Below are 24,466 nucleotides of genomic sequence, written 5' to 3'. Positions count from 1 at the left end.
AGACACACCTGTCTTTGAGCAAGAAGAAAAAAAAAATGAAGGGGGGGGGGGGGGGGGCGTACCCCGCAGACCGAAGTGTTTGAGTGTTTGCACTAGGATAATGGGGGGGGGGGGGGCGTTGTGCCCCAAACCTCGCCAGCAAATCGAAAACTTTTCACCTATGGTAATCAACGAACACTGCAATGGCATCGTCCTACCTAGGCCTAGCGTCGCGAAAGCAGAGGGGACGGTATCTACACCAGGATGTTCTCGGCCAATTCGAACCAGAAAGTGGTTTCGCTCACTGCCCTCTGAGGAGAACGCTGCATGCACAGTCCACGAAGGAGGTCAGTAAGGTAAGGATAACCGTCGAAAACCACACATGTTACAATATGTGAATTCCGCCTCTTTTTGACGCAAAGAGAAATAAAGGCACCAGTTCTAACTTTCTTTTATTGCGCTAATAATCACGTTCAGAACGCAACACAGTGCATGCCATTCGAGCAGAAACGCCCCTTAGCGGACACAGATACCCTCGTAAGTAACAACATTGCCAACACGGGTTCACAATCGGAAGGCAAGAATACATTTCTGATGAACGGACATTGCTCTACATATCTGTAAACTCGTCAATGTACGCGATGGTAGGCGTACTTTCAACCCCAGTAGTTATTGGGGTATTGCTATTGGGTGCATCACTTCCGCACCTCTTTATTGCTCGCTACTGAAACGGGGTTTCCCGTTCAAGACAGAGCTCAAGTATAGGGAAAAGAAGGGAACACGAGAACAACAGGACGTACATCAAGATCACGCGGTTATGACCCGCACGGTAAGACAACTTGCTGCTTACAGGATTTGCTGTACCAGATTGTAACACTATCAAGCGTTCACGTCACCCGAGGTTGACAAATACCTCAATACCTTTGCCTGAAGCTTGTAGTAAACGGAGAACGCGATCAGATTTCGTGTTCTAAAATCGAGTACTACGTTTTCCCATTCTCTACTGCGCCGATATTGACTGATTTTCTAATTTTTCGCGAACGCGATTTTCATGCATCGCTTTTAGAAGATGCACTTTTAGTCACTTTAGCTTTTAGTTACTTTAACTTAAAAACAATGAATACAAGGAATGAAGAACTGCGGAGAAGTTAACTTTAATAAAGATGCGCTTGCGTGCAGATCCTGCCCTTCACCAGGCTTCTTTCCATCTGATGCAGTGCAGGAGTTGCACGAAAGCTCGTCTTTATTGAAGTTAACCACTGCGGAGTACTTCATTCCTTGTGTTTTTGCGTTTTTCATTACCACTTGGTTGAGTTTTTCTTTTCTTGTTTTGCTTCATAACCCAAGTGCCACTTTAACCTGCATCAGAAAAGAAATACGATTCAATTGGTACGTGATTTCACGTGTCTACTTGGAAATCACGCCCATTTCCAGAAATCAGTGTGGTACCGCACGGTAATACGGCGACATGCTGTCCAAATCCAAATTAGCACTCGGAGAAAAGCGTTAGAAAACTGTTTTCATTCGCTATATGCTCGAAAGATGCCGTTAGCTAGCACCCCGCGATAACTCCTTCACCCGGCAACCACTGCAAGCACACGATGTCTACGCACAATTCCGACACAAGGGGACAGCACCAAGTGGAAGCTACACAGACATGAAATGTGGATGAAACCGTTAACCACGTCTGAAGAAACACTAGCCCTAGGGACCTCCGATCAATAAAAGGACAAAAAAATGGTTCGTGAAAATGAAGGTATGTATCAATATAATGGGATTAATAAATTTATTAATAATCACAGAGTGATGAGCCTTTTGAAGCCGTCAAATAAAGGTTTAAATGTATACGTGTCTACATGTATTTTACTTTCGTAGAATACCATTTAACTGCGTGACATTTTGCATTAAAAATCAATCTGTTCAGAATTCGACGATGAAATGCTGACTTTTACACTTGTCAAGCGGCAGTGTTTACCGTGTAATACGCTACGATTGACTCGTTGTTTTAATTAACTCTAACACTTACGGCATATACTGATGCGGTGTAGTGTTACATGTAGGCTCATGTTAATTTAGGTAGGACTACAAGAGTAGAATACCAGAAGGAAGTTATACTGCATAATTCAGAAGCCAACTACACAGCTTCAACGTCTTATTTGAAAGTGCTTTGGCTTTGCAGCATCAGCAGTGAAGCGTGAAGATGGCTTCAGTTGATACTGTCATTAGACTAGATCAATACCTGTATAGCGAATACTGACATTGTAGTATGAAATCATTCGTTCTGAGGTTCGAATTCACAGAACGATTGTCTGACTCGTAACCTAATACATTTCCATGCTTGTACACAACGATTATCCAGTACACTGCACTGACTAGAGTAAGCAAACCTAAAACACATTTAGTTGCTTCACACTGACTTTCTAAGGTACAGATGAAATTATAGACGACAACCATGGTGATACACTGCTAGACAAACCCTTCCAGCACCAGTTTTTACAGTTATAGCATTGCGTCATTGTCCCGTTACCTTTCGGTGTGTGCATGGAGGTCATACACATTATTTCAAATACCTATTATAGAGCGATCAACGGAATGTAATTTGGGAACACAAATACAAATAGGCGGCACCTTATGTGGTTTTCTATGGAACAGGATAGAAAAATAGTATAAGCTATGTGCACGAAAAATATATTGAGATTGTTGAGAAGGCCACCACATAAAGATTGACAAAACTTGATATATCAAACGCTGAGATATAGTTGGAATTGAAGACTGAATGAAATGGAAAACATTATCGCATAACTAACTACAACGGAGGTCTACTGCTGCAAGTAAAATCACTTTCATAGTACAGAACAAAGTAAGTCGTGAATGAGTTAAACAGCACCATTCATGATACCGATATGCGGCGACATCTGATGATAATCTTTAAAGCAAGCATTAGGCAGTTTTAGATTAGGGGACCCAAGGGCTTTGGAGACCCTAAAAGATAAGGGGTCATCACTGCACATGCCCGGAACCCAAATAATAATATTCGCAATCCGCAGTACCCTATTCTTAAAACGGCCTTTTATTAGACAACGTCGCAGAGCAGTATCAGCATAACCATAACGCGCATCATGTAGCACTTCTTTGATGAAAACATGTTTCTGCTTCCAAAGAATGTGACTACACTGCAAGTTTCAGCGGTAGGTATAATAGTATTAGAAACAAGGATATGCCTCTTAGAAAATCCTTATTAGAGAGTATACTTCATTAAATGCTCTATAACCCTGAACACGTATCCCGTACATACACCCGCAGTATTACGGGATTATATCCTATTATAACACTGTGTCCATAGGTATAATAAAATAACTTACTGAACAACACACAATGAGCATATCAAAGACAAAACTCAACCATCGTAGACTCTTCACACGTCAACAGCAACTTCTTGATTTCTAATGAGGACATATTTACACAACACGCGGAGCCTTCTAAACACGAACGATTCATGCACTCGGAAGCTGGGCCTTCACCCGTCCTGAATGACGCGTGTGTCACGTGACAGGGTAGGCCAGATTTGGAAGACGTAGTAAGATCTTGTTGTCTTAGCGTCCGTGACGCCACACATACAAGGTATACATGTCACAGTGTAACTATAGAGCGAGAAACGTTCATGATTACAACCACGGGGAAGGATAAAATGTTTACGGCACTTCGCCCTGCGGGGAGGGCTGGTTTTTCTGGACAGGATGATAGATTAAAGCCGTTATGTTAACCATTTGCGTCCTAGCACACTTTAGCACACTCGATATGAGTGTCACTTTTGATGGAACCTAATAATACGGAGTTCGAATAATACAATTTATAAAAGGCACATGCCAGCTCATTTCGGGAATTGGGAGTACCTACATCGGTGTAATTCTTTCAAGGAGCAAACGAATTGTGAAACTGCCCTGGAATCATTTCCGACGATTTCTGTTCAACGTGTAGTGCAGGTGTGATGCAGAGTTCATCGTAAGGAATACCAGCAATCTCTATGTCGATGTTGATTTCGCTGCAGAGGTCTCGCGGCAATATAATGGCATTCCACAACATTTTTGTTTTGGCTACGGTGAGGTAGCGTTCCACAGCGATTATTTTTCAACTTCTATGTATCATATATATTACGGAAATTTAATAACGCCACAAAGCGACTCTTCTCACCAACATCTGCATGCGCATTTTCGGTGCATCGCTCATCTACACACCTCACTTTCATAGGTCACACATGGAACAAAATTTCCTTCTCGCTAAACAATTCCTGTAACGCTCTCAACACAGATGAAGCTAAAAACCACATTTAAAAAGATAATACAGCCCTCTCATGGTCACTTTTTGACCAGACGCTGCATTCCTGACAGTCTAAAATGAGAGAGCCCAAAAATAAGTTGATGCAATAATCCTAGTACAAAGCCGTTCACAGTCAGGGAATAATAGCGTGCACAGTTTCCTTTGTTCTTATAGGCAGTAACTTGAGGGATTGAGAAGGCCATTTAGAGGTCGTGTCCCAGGCGATCCATTTCATCGATGATAAAGTCGATGTCTTCAAAGCGGGCTCCAGGGTTGGAGGTGATGTTGCGGAAGAAGTTGGGCTTCTCCCAAATGGGTTGATACGTGATCATCAGGGTACCTGTATTCATCATGCGAGCTTTCAACTGGGCGGTCACCTGCAACGAAAGCGCAGACAGAAAGGTATGAAACGAAATTATCGTGGCATTTCAATGAGTGACGACCTCTGGAGGTGCCCTTGCTCGCTGTACATTGATGCATAATGTATCAAGTTTCGGAAACAATGCTATACTGGGAAGCAGCGATATTGAAAACATTGAACTCACCACTCCTAGCTGCGTCTCCTTTTGCTTATTATGTGGCATCTTACGGAGCCTTTCGGGAATGTACCAGAAGCACGTGTTTACTAATTCGGGCTGAAAAAAAAAAAGAAAGAAAAAGAAGTAAATGCTTCACCTAGGGGACAGAGCCTAATTTAGTGTAGCCATGTTGACAGTAGCCGGCACAATATGGCGGATGACATGCCATGCGCTGACGTAGACAGTCCCTTACCTCAAGTAGAAGATAGAATTTGTCGCTGCGTTCCTTAATTCTCTTCACCATGTAACTAAAATGAAACGCGAGGCTTAAATTATTGCTCCACAAATTTTTGAAAACGTATGTGCTGAAAACCTTAGAGTGACACTACTCAAAGGCTGTGTTCGTTTATGGGACTCGAGAGCCGAGAGAGTCGACTCTTGCTGGGCGAAAGTGCCCTGGTGAGGCCCTCGTGACGTCATCGCCCTGGCAGAGACTCCTGTTCGAAAATTCGAGGAATCAACACTAGAGGTGCTCGAGAGTCGTCTCCCAACGACTCTCATCTCGATGCGAGTCGCTGGAGTCGATGACGCACGATGACACTCACACGTCACGACTCCGACTCGCGCGAGTTGAATACACGAACACAACCAAAGACCAAGGGTTTTCCACTCCCTCCCCTCCCCCCTGCCCTTAACATTTCATAGTTTCGGATTCTCTAAGAGTAGGTGGTGTCGCCGGGAGCTCTCCTAGCTACAGAACCATCCTCGAAAAAGTGTGCGTCTCCGCTTTCTGTGCCACGTTGGAAGACTGCCCGCAGCTGTTGTAAGGAAACGGAAATAGACCTTAGAGGAGGCATGTTGCCAGACACGTGGGTACGACGTCATACTTCTCAAAACTAGAAATTAATCTTAGGATACTTCGACGTCATATGTAGCGATAATGAATATTTTGGGAGAATACAATAAAAGAAACGTAGATTCCAATGACATCAGTTCCGTAGGATCTTGAAGACACGGGATTTGGTCCTCAGTGGCATTTTAAATGTAACGATAGACAACAAGCACTCACGCGGTCAAGTCGAACAGGTGGTCAATCTGTTGTTCGAATCCATTTGTTCCCTGTGAAAAACACAATTCACGTTAGCATGACAGGGGAGCAACCTGTGATATTGTTACATCCACGGAGATTTTCGTTGTAGTGTAAAACCGTTCAATTGCTTATCTGCGTCAGCCCACCGTAACATATCAAATACATTGACTGAGATGACATCATGTGCGTATGTACAAAAGGAACTGCTGGAGCCCGTTTTGATTTGGCGCGTGAGGGAACGTAGAGGATATGTGCATGATGGAATATATTACTTTCTTCAAATCGTTCGCTGCTCACAGAACAGGAAGTGAGTTCTATCCATAACATTACACGTTTTAAGAATGATTACAGACGGGAGCTGCGATCAAATGCTTGGCCAGACAAGAAAGAAAGAATGTTGATAATGTGCAACCGAACGCTTCTAAAGGGTATTTCTACCAAAAGGAGCGTTAAGACATATACTTTTAACTTTTAACCACAAAATACGCGGCTTATTGGAGGAAAATATATTCATCCAAAGTTACTTAGACAATTTTTCGTTGTTCTATGTACTCGCCCATTATGTAATGAATCTAGTGATGCACGTGCAGCATGACGCCACACACATAGGTAAACCGCTTCATATTGTTGTTAGTGCCTAATTGCCTATATTGTACGGAGGACAGCACGCCATCTCGTTATGCGAACGTGAGAGGTACACAATATATGGTACATCATGGTCAGAGGCAGACTACAGTGCTTACTGCTTATACGAGTGCTTATACTGCATGTGGTATCGTGTAGTACGCACATAGAACAGCGTGCAACCATTATATCTCTATACAGTCGACCCGCGTTTATCCGGACTTCATTTATCCGGATCCTGCGCTATCCCGACAAAAAAGCACGGGGACGGATTTCTCCCCATGTATTTCGCCCTCGTTTATCCGGACTTCAGCTTCCGGACTCGGACGAGAATTCCAGGGAACAGAAGTGAGTAATACCCAACAATCGGCTTCAGTTATCCGGTCATTGTCCAGGAATGACACTTGGCCCACACCACACCTAGTCAAGCGAGGTCGAGGACCCTGGTCGTGGCCTTCTTTTTACTCACACAAAGACGGTGTTGCTAGGAAGAATTTCCTCCCTTTCCGACTTTGCACGTTACACACATAAGTAATCCACTGAGCAGTCTGGTCATTTCAGACTGAGAAGGTCCGCAACGAGGACCCCTCTGCTGCAATCATAGATGACGACATCGTCGGTGTCGTCGCTTCCAATAGTGTACAAGGAGAATCTGATGATGAACGCGTGGATGCACCAGCTGTGACGGTAGAAAATGCGCGGGCGGCACTGAGAACAGCGCTATTATTTTTCGAGCAACAGAACAATATTTCGCAAGTCAATGCCGTTCGCAAATGTTTGTAAGAACTGGATGCGTGTATTAGAATGAAACAGATGATAATGGATAGTTTTCTGTGTCATGGTCAATAAAGGTGTCCTTTTAGGATCACCCTGGATTGTCGTGTTTCACTTATCCGGTTCCCCGGCTATCCGGACATTTTCACAGGAAACGAAGCCGTCCGGATAAACGCGGGTCGACTTGTATTTAGTTTCAACACTCGTGCAGATAGAGTACAGTTGAAGACGCACTTTTGCTCTCCACATGAGCCACAGCTTGAAGATGTCGTTATGGCGACCGCATTGGGGCACTTTATCTCCAGTGTCGAAAGAGACATCGTAGTGCTTGTCCTGCTGGAACAGATACTCAGCGCACATCTGGTTGCAGCTGAGGAGGATGCCCTGAAAAGCGAAGTGTTAGGTGCAGTTAAAAAAGGCAAATGCTTGCTAGGTGCAGTTACGTCAGTGAGGATCATAATCGACCCGGAGGAGGGACTATCAAATCATAGTCCTCCATTAAACAATGGTTTGTTATGGTATGGAGTGCATAAGCGTCGTGCGAAGAGGCAGATCAAAGAGAGAAGCTGAGAAACGTACATCTTCCTTGAGGTGAATTGTGGAACATTGCAGGTGCACACCCATGAGTTTGTGAGGGTTCCATGTTACGGAGTCCGATCTGTAGGAATAGAAATGACAGAGATCCATACCGTTGCACAGATAAAACGTCTTGGGCAAGGAACTTAGTAGCACTTGAGGTCACTGAAACACAGCAAGGACACGGAACGTTTAATGCTCACAACGCCCGCAGTGCCGGATTTAAGGCGGGGCAGACGAGGTGTATGCCCAGGGGCCCCCACCAAACGGAGGCCCCACCACCGGAATGTCACTGTTTCTTCTGTAAACGATTCAGCTTTAGGTTCCCGCCAAAATCACATATGCAACAAGAACTTTCGTGCGCTTGGAAAATAGTACGCCAGTTGAAAGATTCGTACAGTTTGCCTGACCAGGGGCATGAGGTTGAGGACGTGTTCATCCACATGGCATAAACATGAAAGACTGTCGCGGGCTTTCTGAAGGCAATGCTTCGTCCACGAGTTGGGAGTACGAAGGCCTTCAAACAACAGTGCGACAGAAAAATTATCTGGCCACATGAGTTCCTTTTTCAACGCACTCTCTGAATGTGGTGGCAAAACTAGCTGGCGAGCGGTGCCCCGCTACTGTTGCCTTTTCGATTTCCTCGAGCAGGTTAGAGTTAGAGTTAGAGTTAGAAAAGAAAAATATGGTTATGGTGGCTCCTACCAAACACAGGAGCCGGCTACTTCAAAACACTCGAAAATAAAAAAATTAGGACGTCTAATACTCGGGCAGGTATACGAGTTCTTTACAGCATCCATGCATACACACAAGGTGCTGAACGACTCTAACACAAGGGTTTCCGGCGATAGAAAAGCAGCCTGTTCCAATACCGAAAAGAGTCATCGGCACACGATGGTCCTGGAGAGCGGATGCTGTGGTGTTTGCTAACGATCGAGATGAAATGGCTGAAATGCGCTTTAAAACAGCCGGTCTCATTGACAGAATGTCCAGACGGGAATTTATGCCGCGTTTTGGGGCGATCTTTTAGACAGAGAGTGGACAAGACCAGCAAAATGTTACAAAGTCCGAAGATAGACCTGAACAGCGCAGTTGTCGAGCAGCGCCTTACTGATATCGCTCAAAGGCGTTGTTGGCACAACGCATGAAGCATTTGATCACTGCCGCGTGGTTGAGGAAGATGTAACTGGAACGAGGGGATTTACTGCAGTAAGAAAGCGCAATCGACAATCCAGTGTATATGGCTGACACCACTAGGATACGGAACTGTCCCGGAAGCACGTTTTAGTTGCCGTTTCAGAGGAGCTCCGCATGGAGCTCCACAAAGAATTTTCTCCCCGCAGTAGATATTTTATAGTTTCTTTTGATCAACGGTTGGCCATGTATCAAGAACTGTTGTCCTGGTTTCTTTGGTCTCTTTGGACCATTGGTCTCTTCAGAGAAATCGGCATCCTCGGCACCGAATACATCAGGAAGAAGGCAAGATGCCTGGCAGAAGTCTACAAAGCAGATTTGGACGAATGTTTTCCTGATGAGGTAGTATACTTCAGTCACTTTTCCAAGGCATCTTTGAGGGACGAGGACGGCAGCTGACAACAGTTCCTCTACACGCATATTATAAAGAAGGGAGTGAAGGAAGCTTTTCCTAACGAAGAGATTGCTCTTTTATATATACAGTCAACCCTCGTTTTATGAACGTTCGGTCCGTGAATTCCCTCGCTTTAAGAACACTTCATTGTGAAACCAACTGTATTCTTCTAGTCATTTAAGACCTCGATTTATGAATCCCTCGTTTTCTGAACGCTTTTTCGAGAAACATTCGGCGTTCATAAATCGAAGTTTGACTGTATATCTCATCATGACAGTTAGCAACAGTTCCTGTGAGCGCTCAAGTTTGAAACTGAGGCTCATAAAGAACAGTCATTGGGCAACTATGGCGCATGGCAGACTGCAGATCTTGCCACTCTCATGCACAGAAAGGTGTGTTCTTAAACAGCTTGATTTCTACAGAGCTCATTACTTATTTTTCAGCAAGGAAGGGAAGGTTCCGATTAACGCCAGCAGCGTAATGTAGTCATGGATAGCCTGCAAGATAGTTGATGCAAGATCTTCGAAGATATAAGCTGAAAAAGCTAAGGCGAAGTACTGTTTTTGGAAACAGGGTTGTAATAAACGAACCAACTGCTGTACATTAAACTTTTTCATCTATATATATTGCACGAAATAGTTGCACGGAGGTCAGGCATCTCTATGGTGTTGGCAATAATTTATCTTTATGAAGCACAATGAAAAGTACTGACCACCAGGCAGAAGCACCCCCACCATGCACGCTGCCCCGGGCCCCCACCACTGTAAATCCGCGGCACTGTGCATAGTACATTCAGCAGAATGGCAGTTAATGAAAAGGCACTAACAATGATACTAGCACCCTCTCCCTCCAATTGACAGTGATTGATGCAACCTTTACGCCGTCGACCCTCTGAACACAACGAAGTCTCACTCAGGTATTCAACGACATGCACACAGCCTCTACATCTCTTCTATGTTTTTCTGATGGTGATTGTGATATGAACAAGGAGAACAAGAGGGATGTGAGTCGCAGCAAGGTCGGACTGGCTACCCCAGTACACTTATATTACATTGGATGAATTACGAAAGTGAGAATACAAAAAGGGAAAGAGGGTGAACGTATGCACTTGAGTAGAGAAAGTCACATAATGTCTTATCAGTCGGATTTCTTCGAGAAACTGCGCCAGTGCTTGCATACACCCGCTTGGTGCTGCGCTGGCGAACGATTCAAATTTTGCACGCTATAAAAAGTTCGGGCGTCCAGAGGAGCTAAAGTTGCTTCCAGGACAGGACGACCGTCGGCATACTTGGAGCCAGACTTGTACACGTTACTAAAAAAAATGTAATTGATCACCGTTACCGTTACCTTGTACGAAAAAGTAATTTTTTACCGTTACAAATTACTTGCCGGAAAAAGTAATGAAGTAACGCCTTGAAAAGTCACGCGTTACTTTGCCAATTACTTTCGATAACTGAGAAAACGATTTGAACAAGATGTTGTTTCTGTCCTTTCGCTCCAGCGCTCTGAACATGCCGGATAGCTGAGGCCACGGCGACAAGTCATTGCAGATCGTCGACATCGTTGTGATATAGACAGTATTCCGCACAAGACTGACAGGGGCTCATGGTCACAAGAGTGGCATTAGGTTATCGGGGTCGAGAGTTCTGTGAAAAATGTGTCGAGAGGTTGAGAGTTTTGTGAAAAGAGTCCCAACTGGAACTCCCACAAATGACTCATCAGGTTCACGGTACAACCTACAGTCCAACTTACTGCATACAGGCCGGGTTACGGATAGATAGTACACATGAATGGGGAGAGGACAGTGAACTCAAAAATACGCTACACGTGCGGAACACTGTGGCAATTGACCTCGGGGTCCTCGTGTAAGTAATTGTTGCGGGAAAAGTCCTAGAGATAAGACAGCTGCCTTGCACCGAACTTGCAGAGGGCAGTTGGTTTTGTCTTCTTTAATAATTAATAATTGATAATTGGGGGTTTACGTCGCGAGACAACTGAGATCATGAGCGACGCCACAGCGGTCGGTCTGTGGTTTTGTCTTCTCGCGACGGTGAATCATCCCATATATGTGTGTGTGCGTCGTCCCGAACAATGTGGATTCTTTAGTTTCCAAGTAATCGATTACTTGGTAATTGATTACTGAAAATTGTAATTGAATTACTCAAAAATTACTGGGCCCCAAAAGTAATCGATTACGTTACAAATTACCCAAAACTCAAAAAAGTAATTGATTACTAGTAACGCAATTACCCGTTACCCGTTACGTAGTGCAAGTCTGCTTGGAGCACACGAGGATAATATGCTGTGTCGTATATGACGCCACAGTGGCCCCGTTTACATACAGGGGGCTTTAGAAGCGCACCGAGTCGGAGCGCTCCGGAATTGGGATCGGGATGCTTGCGTTTACATGGGCCGCTCCCAGCGGGTAGGAAAGAGGAGGCGAGAATAAAAATGAGGAGGGTGAGGGGGAGGAGGTAGAAGGATGTGATGTTTTCGCCAAACTTGGGAAGTAATCTCTTTACAGTAACCAGTTTCTCAGAAATGCCTTGTAACTAACTAATTACTCTTCTTCGGAGAGTAACTTTCAACTCTCAGTAACTATAGTTACAGTAACTAATTACTTTCCTTCAGAACTGCATATCTTTGCGGCAACCGTTTATATTTTCTTTCACCGGTGTTACCAGCCGGTGTTCATTGCTCATGTAACTGTCCATAGCCCTGAAAGAACAGAGATTTGAAAAGGAATGCAGTTATCACTGATATTCAGACACAGCAACGTGTCGCCGAGAGAACAATTTTGGTTTGAAAGTCTTGATGCAGAAACCGAAGCATTTCAAAGGTGGAAGAAAAGTGGTCGGAGCACAGTAATCTATTCCTTTATCTTTACCTCGGGGCCGAAGTAGCATTTGCTCTACACGATTTCCCTGTGACAACAAAAATCTTTCGCCAGTATAGACTTTACTTGCCATTACGCAATGTGCGTATAAATCTGCCGAGCGCAACCTACTGGTAGGGACTCAGTGCGCACCGAGGTGTTTAGATGGGTTCGCTGAGCGGAGCGAACCGACTCGACCCACCCCTCAGAAATGGACCGAGTCGGCGCGCATTTGAGAGCGCTCCAAAGCGTTTACATAAGCGAGCTGGGTTCGCTAACTCGGTTCGGTTCGCTCTAAGCGATCCCTCATGTAAACGAGGCTACTTACAGCCGATAGCAGAATCAGACATTCCGACTTTATGTAAGGACAGAGCGCTATGCGGGACGTTCAGCCGTATAGTCTATATGCAGAAGACATGAAGTTTGTCGTTGGAGGGATGGTGGTACCTGGAAACGTGACTCCGGACGAATCTCGTACAAGAGCCAAGTGAGTGCAGCTCCAGTTAGCCAGGAGGCGTTGCAGATTTGAGTTCAATTATCATTTTTTATTTTTGTGTAGCACATATACGGAACTGCTTAGCTAGAGCGAAAGATCCCCCCAGACCCCATTGCGCTCGTCCTATAGTGGATGTGAAAGTGCGGGAAATATGTTGTAGCAGACGACACAGATGGCGTGCGCCGTGCGAAGGCACTTCGAGTTTTGCACGCCCCTCTTGTTACGCGCCAGCCTTTGGCAATTCTACTCGGCCACCATGATTCAGTCCAGTTGGCACCCAGTCGTCAATAAATAGCAGGCTTCCGTTGCAGTCCCTTTCTCTGACTCAACACTGGTGACCTGAACTATGAACACCATGTTCGCGTAATTCGGCTCAATACCATCCCAAACTTTTGCAAGCCCACCTCTGAAGCCATCTCCGAAGGTACGGTGCATCGTTCAACCGAGGAACCGCTAGGCGACGACGCCAATCCACCGTGGCTCCACTCATCGCAACTCCCGGCCGCGCAACACCGTGCACTGTAAAAAAATACTGTGATTTCTACGGGCGTTTAATAGTATCTGACGACGGCGTGTTACCGTAGACACAAATACTGCGAAAACTACGTAAAACGGTGGCGCCATCATCATGCGCCGGCCAAAAACTTGAATGCGGAGGCAAGGCCAAGCCAAGTACGGGACATTGCCGTCAGTGCCGTGTATGCCAAAGGGAGTCTGGCCATTAATGGGACCTGCCTATACCTGGAGCTCCACCCACTTTTTGAGCTCTCTGGCCAATCACGAGGCAAAATACAGTTCGCTATTAATCCCAGGCTATCCAAGCTATAAATTATCTATATACACTGGGTGCCGACATTTTCGGGAAACTGGATTGGATTGGATTGAATAGGATATTCCCTGAAGACCAAGCAACATTATGGATTTTGCGTCCACTTTTAACGGCGCCATCTGGATGGAGAGGGGCATGTCGGGAAGACGCAGAATAGCAGAAGGCAGAAGTGCATGCTAGGAGAACTGATTGGTCGGTAGAACCGCTAGTTGTAACAGACTCCCTGTATTATACGTATTTTAACTATAAAACACAATATGATTGAATCGGGAATGGGCAAAGGTGCGTACATTAATAAAACTATGTCATAAAATGCAAATTTTTGGCAATCCATAGCGTTTTTCTCGCTATTTGCCTATGATTGCAGTCGTTACTAGGCCTAACAAGGATGACGAAACATGTTAGTTTCAGGCAAACATCTACACTGGAGCGTAATTTAAAGGTGATTTCCAGGATAACTGCAACAGAATCTACACTTAGGGAATACAATTCATGTAATTTGTGAAAAAAAATTGGTCATGAAATCCTCGCTTCGCCGTTCCAAGCTACGCCGCCATCTTCGGGAAAATTTTGGTGTCATGGCGGCCCGCATAGAAAACAGCAGCCAATGAAAAACGCTGAATTTGATTGACAGGTCGAGCCTCTTTTTTAGGCTCCTCCTAATGGCCTACTCCCTTTGGCATACACGGCACTGATTGCCGTTGAAAGATGAAAGTCACTGAAAGGTTAGCCAGCTCTAGGACTCGAACCCACATCTTCTGGATTGCCGGTCCAGGGCTCTACCAATTGAGCTAAGCTAACACGCCTTCTCAGCGACTTCCAGGGTGCGAAGGGACAAACCAGCCACTCTCTCTCACTCATCCTCCTTTCACTCTTACATTTTTGCTCACTCACACACACATTCATACGACCGGATCGACGCAGGCGGCAACTGATGAACATGAAAGAACTGATGTTCTGAGGCTGGAACAACATAGAAGGGACAAATACATACAATGCCTCAATCTTGAGGCCTTGTATGTATTTGTCCCTTCTATGATTGGATACTGATTGCCGTCATTCGCAACCGCCGGAACCGGAACCGCAGAACATCGTGCGCGGACGATCGTTGATGAAGGAGGACGAAGTGGTTGTTGTAAAGTTGTAAATCTCGTGAATGCACGTAGTCAGGTAGCACTAAGCGCATTCTTTTCACTTGCACTGGACTGCACTACCTTGGACTCCACGCAAGACGGGTTTTCGGGAGCTGCACTTTCCAGCTGAAAGGAACTTTATTAGTAATGCCTTTCTTTTCAACAGGAAAGTGCAGCACGCAAACAACCCAGTTCAGATCTGGTGCAGGAGGTGCAAGCGAAAAGAATGCACCTACTGTAGCGGCTCTAGTTTAGTAACGATCCCACAGCGCACGGATGGGTGTAGATTTAGCAGGAGTACGGCAAGGTCATTGTTGCCAGGCGACACTTGTGAATACGGACGTCCAGTGCATGTTACGAAATAATATCGGCTTTATGTCATTGTTGCCAGACGACACTCGTGAATACGGACCATACGGACATTAAAAGCAGGCTACGAAATGAATATCTGCTTTTGAAAGGCAGAACAGGGTTATTAGGAGTTAAAGCTCCTATCTGTGATGTAAAACAGAAAACTGCTTGCCAAGCAAGAGCTTTACTATGAGAAATAGGCGTATTTTGAGCATAGATGTCTGGAATACAGCATTTAATATTGAAATGTGCACAAAAATAGTGGAAATCGTTAGCAGAGGCACAAATGAATAACAGGAAAAGTGATGTTTTACATGGGGAGTCTTAACGACAAAGGTCACATTCTGTACGTTATTCTACGTTGAATGTTCACGCATCACAAATGTCACGTCAGATTACACATACATATATATGTATATATATATGAAATACGTTAGGACTACAATATCTGTTGTGACTAGGTCAGCTGAATACGTATTCCATGTGCGGAGAGAGCCCATATATATACTTAGCATCCGTCGTGACTGGGGTTAGGGTCTGGCGAATACGTATTCTATGTGTCAAGAGAGCCCATATATACTGTGCATCCGTCGTGATTGAGGTTAGGTAGGTCTGGCGAATACGTATTCCATGTGTCGAGAGGGACCATGTAGACTGTGCTTCCGTCGTGACTGAGGTTAGGTTAGGTCTGGCGAATACATATTCGATGTGTCGAGAGGGCCCATATATTCTGTGCATCAGTCGTGACTGAGGTTAGGTTAGGTCTGGCGGACACGTATTCCATATGTCGGGAGGGCCTATGTAGACTGTGCGTCCGTCGTGAATGAGGTTAGGTTAGATAAGCTGAATACATATTCCATGCGTCGAGAGGGCCCATATATACTGTGCTTCCGTCGTGACTCAGGTTAGGTTAGGTCTGGCGGATACGTATTCCATGTGTCGAGAGGGCCCATATATACTGTGCATCCGTTGTGACTGAGGTTAGGTTAGATGAGCTGAATACATATTCCATGTGTCGAGAGGGCTCATGTAGACTCTACATCCGTCGTGACTGAGGTTAGGTTACATCAGGAGAATATGTATCTCATGTACCGAGAGGGCTCTACGTCATGATTGGGCACCAAACACTGCGAGTGTATCCAGGATACCGTCGTTTGTGTGCCCTTCAGGATGTTCGTTCGTTCGTTCGTTCAAGCCCAACTTGAACAAGTTCGCGTTTGCGGTTTTGGAATCAAGCACTTGCGAAGTGTCGTCTGATTCACGTGCTTGCGGTGTTCGGCGACATCGCGAGATTGGTGTTTCATCATGGTTTCTTCCTAATGTTATGCGTTATTTGTAATCAATTTACGTTTTACTTCCATGAAAAAGGTTGAAAAGTCAAAGAATTGAGTTTTATAATTTTGTGTTTGTGTCATATTTTGGTTCCATTGGGATGGTGGCGCTGAAGTAGTGGGATGGGGGTTGGAGATAGATCGCGATAATTATCCGTCGTCGAAAGAGGTAATTTCGTATCAAAATTCACAAATTTTGCAAATCGGTAACAATTTTTGGCTTGTAAAATAGTAAAATTGCATGTAGAGACCGGACGCATATCGGGTTTCCGTGTTTTTCATGATTTTGTCTTCGTAGAAGCCGCGGTATCGTTACTAAACTATATCCCACATTTCTGTTCGCACATCCTGTTCTTTGCGATTTGAGCTTCGTGCACCATATGCCTGGTTTTCGTTCAACTAATAGCGAATTCGGGTGGTCATTTCGTAGCAACACGGCCGAGTGCTCGGAAACTGCTAGGTCGGCGACCGAGCTGGATCACGTGACCGTTGCCACCCGAACATGATTGCTAGGAATCTAGCGGTTTTAGGTACTTTGATCACGCTAGGGGCGTCGCGGTAGCAAGTGTTCGAGTTCTGTCGTCTGCTAAACCACGTGATTTCAACATGCGGGCCAATGAGGGCACTCGCCACCGTTGCAGTGCGGATGTGACGACACCGGATACAGTTGAGCAATCTGCTGCTCGATCCTTTTGAGACCGGGCAAAAAAGGTGCTAGCTGGCAAATTCCGAGCGCTCGGAAAGCGCCACGCGAACATGCGAGATTGCTTCATTTTGACCAAGCGAACATGACTGCTCGAGATCTGGCAAAAAAAGTTGCTACGAAATGACCACCCGAATTCGCCATTATGGGACATCAGAAAAACGTGGCTTGCGTTTGCTGTGAAGCGTCTCCCTAGTTCAGATCTCCGTGTGTCATGCGTCCTGGCTCGTAGGGTCATCAAGGCGCTCTTATTGTAATGTATCGTTGCGGAAGGTGCCCTTGTGTTTTTAACACTCTTATGGGCTACGTTCACCACTGTAGACATGTATATGAAGCGAGCAGAATACCGTGCTGTCATGCATTATGTGTGTACACGGCGGCGAACTATGCAACACTCAGATGTCACATTTTGGGACGTTACAAGAACACACCAGGACGGTCGCCTCGGATCGATTTGCTCTCCGAACCACGAAAGTATGTCACGTCCATTCGTGCTCCCGTCTGTTCACTACGAATATAGAGATACTGTCACATATGAAGCCGCACATACGAGAGGGCCATGATCAGATATCCTTATGAACTCTGCCAGAAGAAGTTCCGTGCCGTCTCCGCGTTTTGTGTGCACCTTCTTGTGTTCTTCCTTTGAAACAATAAAACGGTGAGTATAATTCCCTTTCTCTTTGCAGGGTTTTGATGCCAAAGCTGACTGACGGGTGTACATGGTTCATTCGGATGTTCTTCCTTTGAAAAAATAAACAGTGAGTATAACTGCATATCAATTGCACTGCTCCCTGTAACAGTTTCCTTTCTCTTTGCAGTGTTTTGATGCCAGAGCTGACTGGTGGGTGCACATGGTTCCTTCGTATGTTCTTCCTTTGAAAAAATAAACGTTGAGTATAATTGCATGTCAATTGCTCGGCTCCCTGTAACAGTTCCCTTTCTCTTTGCAGGGTTTTGATGCCAGAGGTGACTGGCGCATTTTCATCACTATGTACATAGAAAATAAATCCCAATGTGACAAACATCACAATCTGTTGCGCATGGTCATTGCTTGAACTGCTCTCATCGCTACGACTATACGTAGAAAAAAAAGAGAAAGAAAGAGGGGCTTCAGGGACGGGCACAGCACGATAAGGGTACACGGCATATGGCAGTTAAAATTACTGGCCAATGCAGTTCTTTTAAGACCACAGCACAGTAATGCTACACGGCGTATGCCTGTTAAAATTACTGGCCAATGCAGTATTTTTTCACGGGCACAACTTATACGGCGCCACCCTAAAAAAACGGCCAATGTTTGGCAGCCAACTTTCCATGTATTTGCCCGTTTTTTTCACGGTGAAATTTTTTACACTGTGGTTGTACCCATCTACCCAGCTCACGTCGCAATGGTCGCACACTCCACGTCACGTCGCCTCACGCTTCGTGATTGCACTCCTCGGGCTTCCACCAGCGGCATCTTCCTGAGCATCACGCTCCTGTACTCGGAATGACTCGGCCACCCTGATTCAGTTCAGGGTGGCCGAGTGGAATGGCCAAAGGCTGGCGCGTAACACGAGGGGCGTGCAAAACTCCATGTGCCTGCGCACGCCATCTGTGTCGTCTGCTACAATGTAAGGATAAACGACATGCACGATTATGTGTAGTAGTGAAGGCACTCGCTTGCGTGTCCGAACGATGTCCTGTGTGTTGATGAGAGTGTCGTAGCACAGTGTAAATGTCGTACGATTAGTATTTGAAGTACGAGCGCATTTGAAGAGAGACCTGAGCAAGGGACCTATAGGGACTGATGTTGAAGTTTGTGCTCAAGGGTCGTGGAATAAGGATGCAACAACAATGAGCTATGCCGGAGCAGACCTCATGGGCTATGGCTAAGGGCCTGTTCTCACATAGAGCGCTTTGCTTCAGAGCGCTGGAAACCAAGCACTGTTCTCCAGCGCCAGTTCTCAGTTCGGCAGTTCCAGTGCAGCGGCCGGCTCGGCAGCTCAAGACTCGTGAAATCTCATGGGCGACGTGACAACACTTGTCTCGTCGTCTTGTGCTGATTCTTGGATCCCGTAAACTGTGCGGACGCACAAGCTCAAATAGCTGGGCAAACGGGAAATTCGACGCCATGTTCACTTCAACACGACACCAACACAGCACCGCAAAATCAGGAAGCAAAACAATCCCACAGCTTCCGCGACGTCATGGTTAGAACAGTCTCTTGATTGGCCATCAGATACCAGCGCTAGAAATGAGTGCTGAAAACGCTGACAGGAGCTCAACTCTGACAATCGCTGTTTTCCAGCGGTTCATAGCAGTGCGAGGAGGAAAAAACAGCGCTGTTTACAAGTGCTACGGAGGGCTGTTCCGGCCATAAGCCAAGCTGGGAATATATAAAACACAAATTTATTCTACCATCAACTGTTCATCTCGGTACTGTGTCAATTAATACACATTTCCTACATGTGGATCCCTGTGGCAGACCCTATACAGTGTTGACCGCCTCGGAGACATTTTGGAAGACTTTTAAAGGGATATGGTGATCCCTGACCTTAGTTAATAGGCCAAGAAGCGCCGTGTGCTGAGGTTTCAGTGCACGTTAAAGCGGGCGAAATCAAGATATGGAGCAACCTCTGTGGCGTTGCTTATGATCGCAGTTGTAATGCGATGCCACGAACAGACACTGCACGATGTGAAAGCGCCACCTGTCTCTTTCTCCATCCGCCATTTTACGGACACTGCGCAACGTGGGACCAGTGAAACCGCCATCTCACCTTTATTTTGGACACCTCTCAACCAATGTGATGTGGGACAGTGTCACACAGTCGTTTGATCGCGAGTTCTGCTTTTGCGAGTTTGTGTCTGATCGGCATGCGCCTATGTTGTTGTCAGGTATGCAAGGCAGGGTAACCGCTGCTATCCACAATGCTATCCTGGTGAAGGCTGCAGCGGGGAATTGCGCAGGAATTTCATCTCAGGGACGCGTTGGAATTCTGTAGGAGCGACTGACAATGGTATCTGCTGTAGATATTGACATGGGCCGGGCTGGGCGGGGCTTGACCTGCCCACTGTTTTCGACCCTGGTTACGGGGCGGTCCTGAGCTCTGCCTCACCAGTCTCTATTACGATTATCTTTGCTGCATCCAAGAACAGAAAATGAATGCAGACTGAATGATCTGCACCGCTCGCTACACCGGGTGTCCCACCGAAATCCCCCCGACTGAATAATTCGTGAACAGGTGGCGCCATCGAAGAAATTTCTTTTTGGTAAAGACCCTTGGGACATCAGCCATAGACTGAGTAGTGTGCGGCTCATTTGCATACGCTCACTAATTAAATAAACATGCCAACTTTTAGCTTTTACTTCGCACGCTCCGCGCAAGAAATATGTAAACCGAAACAAATTAATTACTCGAAAAATCATTAAGTGTAGATGCGTTTTTTTTTTCTTGGAATACTTTACGCTGAAGGTCCCGATGCGTAGAACAAAGGTTCGGTAAGCGTGCGTGCTGGGGTGCTGGGGTGATCTCTTGCAGTAGCTCACATCGTAGCCAAGACAAGCCAGGAATCGTCCGTGTAACAGAGTAAGAGTATCTAACCGGTGACAGTGATGGATCCCGGTATTCTCCATAGCCTCTGTCATTGTTATTATCGTTAAAAGGATGGTGTGTGATCGTTCGGAGTATACGTATTCAGTCATATTTGGACCGCTGCGCTCTACAGCGGTGAAGCGAAGAGAAAAAAAAACTGTTGACGCTAAAGGAGATGACTGTAAAAGGAAGAAGGTGCATAATTATCGACTCAACAGAAAGGACGTTGCTATGAAATTTGATTGGCTGCCTCAGCGAGTGCCAGACGAGGTAGTTGATACGCTTGCAAGATATATTTTGTAAAAAAATGTCGAAGGACCATTTCCCTTCGGACGCAGCGCTCGGAGTAGTAGAGAATCACAAAAGGAGGGTGCCCTCCCTCCTATCAAGTGTTACTTCAAGGACTGAACGATGGGATACACTAGAAACTTGGCGGTGACAGTTATGCGGGTGGAGGTGTTGCAGATGCAGGCTCGTCCATGATACATAGACCGTCCTATCAGGACAGTTATCCATGTTCAGCTTTCAGGGTGCTGTAGTGCGGACCCTCGTTTACTTGATGGTCGGGCACATGTATCATTGACGTGCAGACAGATACGAATACCCTTACACCACGGGGGGCAGCCGTGACTATGTTGAGTAACAGAGGGGTCAAAATGCCGCCCTATGACTTTATCTTCTCCGTGACAATATTCGTGCCTTTGCCCACAATCTTGTCAATGCAATCGCTTGTCAAGCAATGTCGATATCCAGCGGACAGCGCGATCTCGGAAGAAAGCATTATCTTTTCTCCCCTATTCGGAATTTTTGAGAGCAGGATTACGCAGAAGAGGAACTGAATAGACGCATACCGAGGGAAGCAGAGCGTGCAAAATCGGCTTCGTAAAAATCGATTGCAGAAACTCCGGCTGCTGCACACGCAGGAAACAGCGCCCCGTGCGGCGCATCCGGGACTGTTTTCTTTGGGGGCAATTGCGCAAGCGCCAGAGACATCGATAGCGTTGGTCTCTCAGTCTTATTGTAGATGGCGCGGCGGAAGTGTCTCGCTCCTTTAAGAGTTTAATATTTTCTTCAAATTTGAACACATTTACTAACTTGCGTTCGCAGGAAGCGGCCCAATAAGCATGGGCAATGTCAACCATTGTGAAGCTGTGAGGACATAACATTTCGCTGCAAACGCACTACGGTAGTGAGAACGTCTAGTGCGCTTAGCGACTTGTCCTATACGCGATTCAGTATTGCCGATTTAGCTATTGTATAACTAGATTTACCTACTTTTGGCGGCAACTAGCTACAAAAATTTTCGTTCAGCTACGAGTAGCTAAACTGGTTAATTTTTTCGATATCTGGCTCCAGATTTAGCTCTTTTCGTGGGTTTTAGCTTTTATCTGGCATACTTTTTGAGAGTTTGTCAGCAGACAACAGCCGCTCACGGAAGGGCTTATGTACGAATACACAGACTTGTTCTATTAGTTCTATGTTGTTTGATGTTTAGCGGCAGCTGGTTCTAGGGGTTCTGCACCCTAGGTCTAGGGCTCGTCCGTGGCCTAGGGCTTTGATATATGCAACGCCTTCTTGTAGATGTGCGTGAAGTATACTAAGCATCTGGAGAGGAGAACAAACGACTATTTTATTTGAGTTATGATGGCGAGGATGAAGTACGCTCGACGCAAGCTGTGGCGATGCGGCTGAGAAAGAGTGGAATAAAGCTTGCGTTGCTTTCTCCTTTTGAGAGAGTGTAGTGTCCGAACCGGCCGAACGTTCTCTTTTCTCCTCTACCTGACTCATTTAAGGCGAAGTTTAAACTTTGTCATCTTCAATCGCGCACTACGCGCATTTCTAGTCATTAAACGTGCACATGTTCATTCCCGTGTTCCTTGCCTTCTAGCAATTGCAATTTGCAATTTGTTGCTGAAAACTTGCGTTGGCAATAAAGCGTTAAACATAAACTCCATTCTTTTTCAATTTCATGCTTGCAGTGACACAGTGGCCTCGTAGCTTGGGGTGCTTATCGTCAAGACAACAGCGAGACTTCAGAGTCATAATTAAATGGGAGTGGTGACTTTTAGGTGGTGAACTCCAAATATGCACCGATACTCTGATGATTGTTTTTGTGCACAGGCATAATAATAATACTAGGATAATAATAATACAGCGGACGCCTGCACAGCTGTGCACCTTCGTATATAGTTGGCCCTATAGTTGGCTTCGTATATAGGCATAGCCTAGCTTCGATTGTAAAACTGTATAACAATCAGGTTAGTTATCTCAGAGCACCATAAACAAAAAAAAATCGATCGCGTCGGAGGGGCGTTAGAAAATTCCAGCTACTTTTAGCATTTCCCCCTGTGTTTTAGCTACTTTTCAGCTACTTTTTATTGGCGTTTCAGCTATCTTTCCGCTGTACAGTTTGGCAACACAGATATGCATGGGTAAGGATGGAGAGGCAGTCGCGTGAGCGTCGTAGAATACACCCATAGCCCGCTCTAATGATTCTCTCAGATTTATTATAGCAAGCATCCTGAGCAACAACAGCAACTTTATTTAAATGATGATCAGTGGGGAGTTTCATCGCCAGGGGCGATACGCTACCCCATTGCTGGCAGTAATGAGCATCGTGAGCAGGCGTGGCTATTCTTATAAGAAAGCACTCCACCAGCTGTCTCTGGCAGTCCGCCATGATGCGCCGCTACATGTTGCGCCTACCACATTTCACATTTAGCATACCCGAAATCTAGGAACATGATTATCTCCTGTAACTTAAACAACTCCTACCGTGCCACAGGGTCGCTGGTTCCATCGACCGCAAATCGAAACCGCGGCCTTGATAAAGAGAGATACAGATGCAGGTCTCTAGCACAACCGCCTCGTCGTACTCTCGATGCACGTGAGAGTAAAGTCTGGACCTGCTGGACGTACAAAGTCGTGACAGCTTTCGTGAAAGTCTACTGCATGTAATACGATCCTGTCCCGTACCGACCGGTTGTGCCGTTTTGGTTTTCCTCGTCGCCACTAAACAGAACGCAGATCGGGTGCTGCGGACGGCCAATGTTTATTCAAAGCAAGCGTATAAGCGTGAGCGAGATAGTCCAGCTCTCGTGATGTTGAACGACCCAACCGATATCATCGCCGAAACAGCAACATAACAATGTCTCAGTCACGACACTCTTAAACTATATTATTTCAGTATTACATGCAACACAGGCTATATAATATTATTCGTGCATTGTTATTAGATCTCTATTTAGCTGATTACAGCATCTATAGTACGTTTTTCAGTACATCTCCAACTTCTTTGAATGATCTGTTTCCAACGAGAAAGGGCAAAGCACAAATGGGTCTTACCGTTCCACACCATCCAAAAGATGACGATGCTTTTTAGACAGAAGGCATCCTCCACCCCACGCCGCCTGTAAATATGCAACAACACGTGAGCGTGGTGATAGGACACAAACCGAGAAACACATTTTATGCATAATGTAAAACCCTCTTGTTGTATGTTGTCCCTTGTAGCACACATGGTTGAATTGCACAGGGTATCCCGCTCTTTTTAATCAACTGCCACAGTCGTAGCACTGTGTGCTGCAAGCACTCGAAATATAGAAACACTGATGCTTTCAGGGGCAGATCCAGACCCTCGGTTTGGTGGGGGGGGGGGGGGGGGGCGTTTCTTTGTCGGAGCGCGTAGTGGGGGAGGGGGGCTGGCG

The 24,466-nt window shown here is 45.7% G+C and overlaps 1 protein-coding gene across 1 annotated transcript in view; it reads right to left on the bottom strand.

The window, feature by feature from the left end:
* Positions 1–413: 413 nt before the first annotated feature.
* LOC135385647 (glutamate decarboxylase-like) overlaps positions 414–24,466 on the bottom strand; it is a 111,476-nt gene continuing 87,423 nt past the window's right edge. Inside the window, exons 9-15 of the mRNA XM_064615100.1 lie at positions 24,105–24,169; positions 7,882–7,960; positions 7,537–7,686; positions 5,884–5,933; positions 5,068–5,122; positions 4,842–4,931; positions 414–4,673 (exon numbers count right to left, since the gene is read on the bottom strand). Coding sequence (XP_064471170.1) covers positions 4,500–4,673; positions 4,842–4,931; positions 5,068–5,122; positions 5,884–5,933; positions 7,537–7,686; positions 7,882–7,960; positions 24,105–24,169 — 663 coding nt within the window. The 3' untranslated portion in view covers positions 414–4,499. The remainder of the gene's footprint in view (positions 4,674–4,841; positions 4,932–5,067; positions 5,123–5,883; positions 5,934–7,536; positions 7,687–7,881; positions 7,961–24,104; positions 24,170–24,466) is intronic.

This window comes from Ornithodoros turicata, chromosome 2 (assembly GCF_037126465.1).
Source record: "Ornithodoros turicata isolate Travis chromosome 2, ASM3712646v1, whole genome shotgun sequence".
NCBI classification, from domain to species: Eukaryota; Metazoa; Arthropoda; class Arachnida; order Ixodida; family Argasidae; genus Ornithodoros; species Ornithodoros turicata.
The sequence above is the reverse complement of the archived record's forward strand: the minus strand, read 5'-3'. Positions and strand labels throughout refer to the sequence as shown.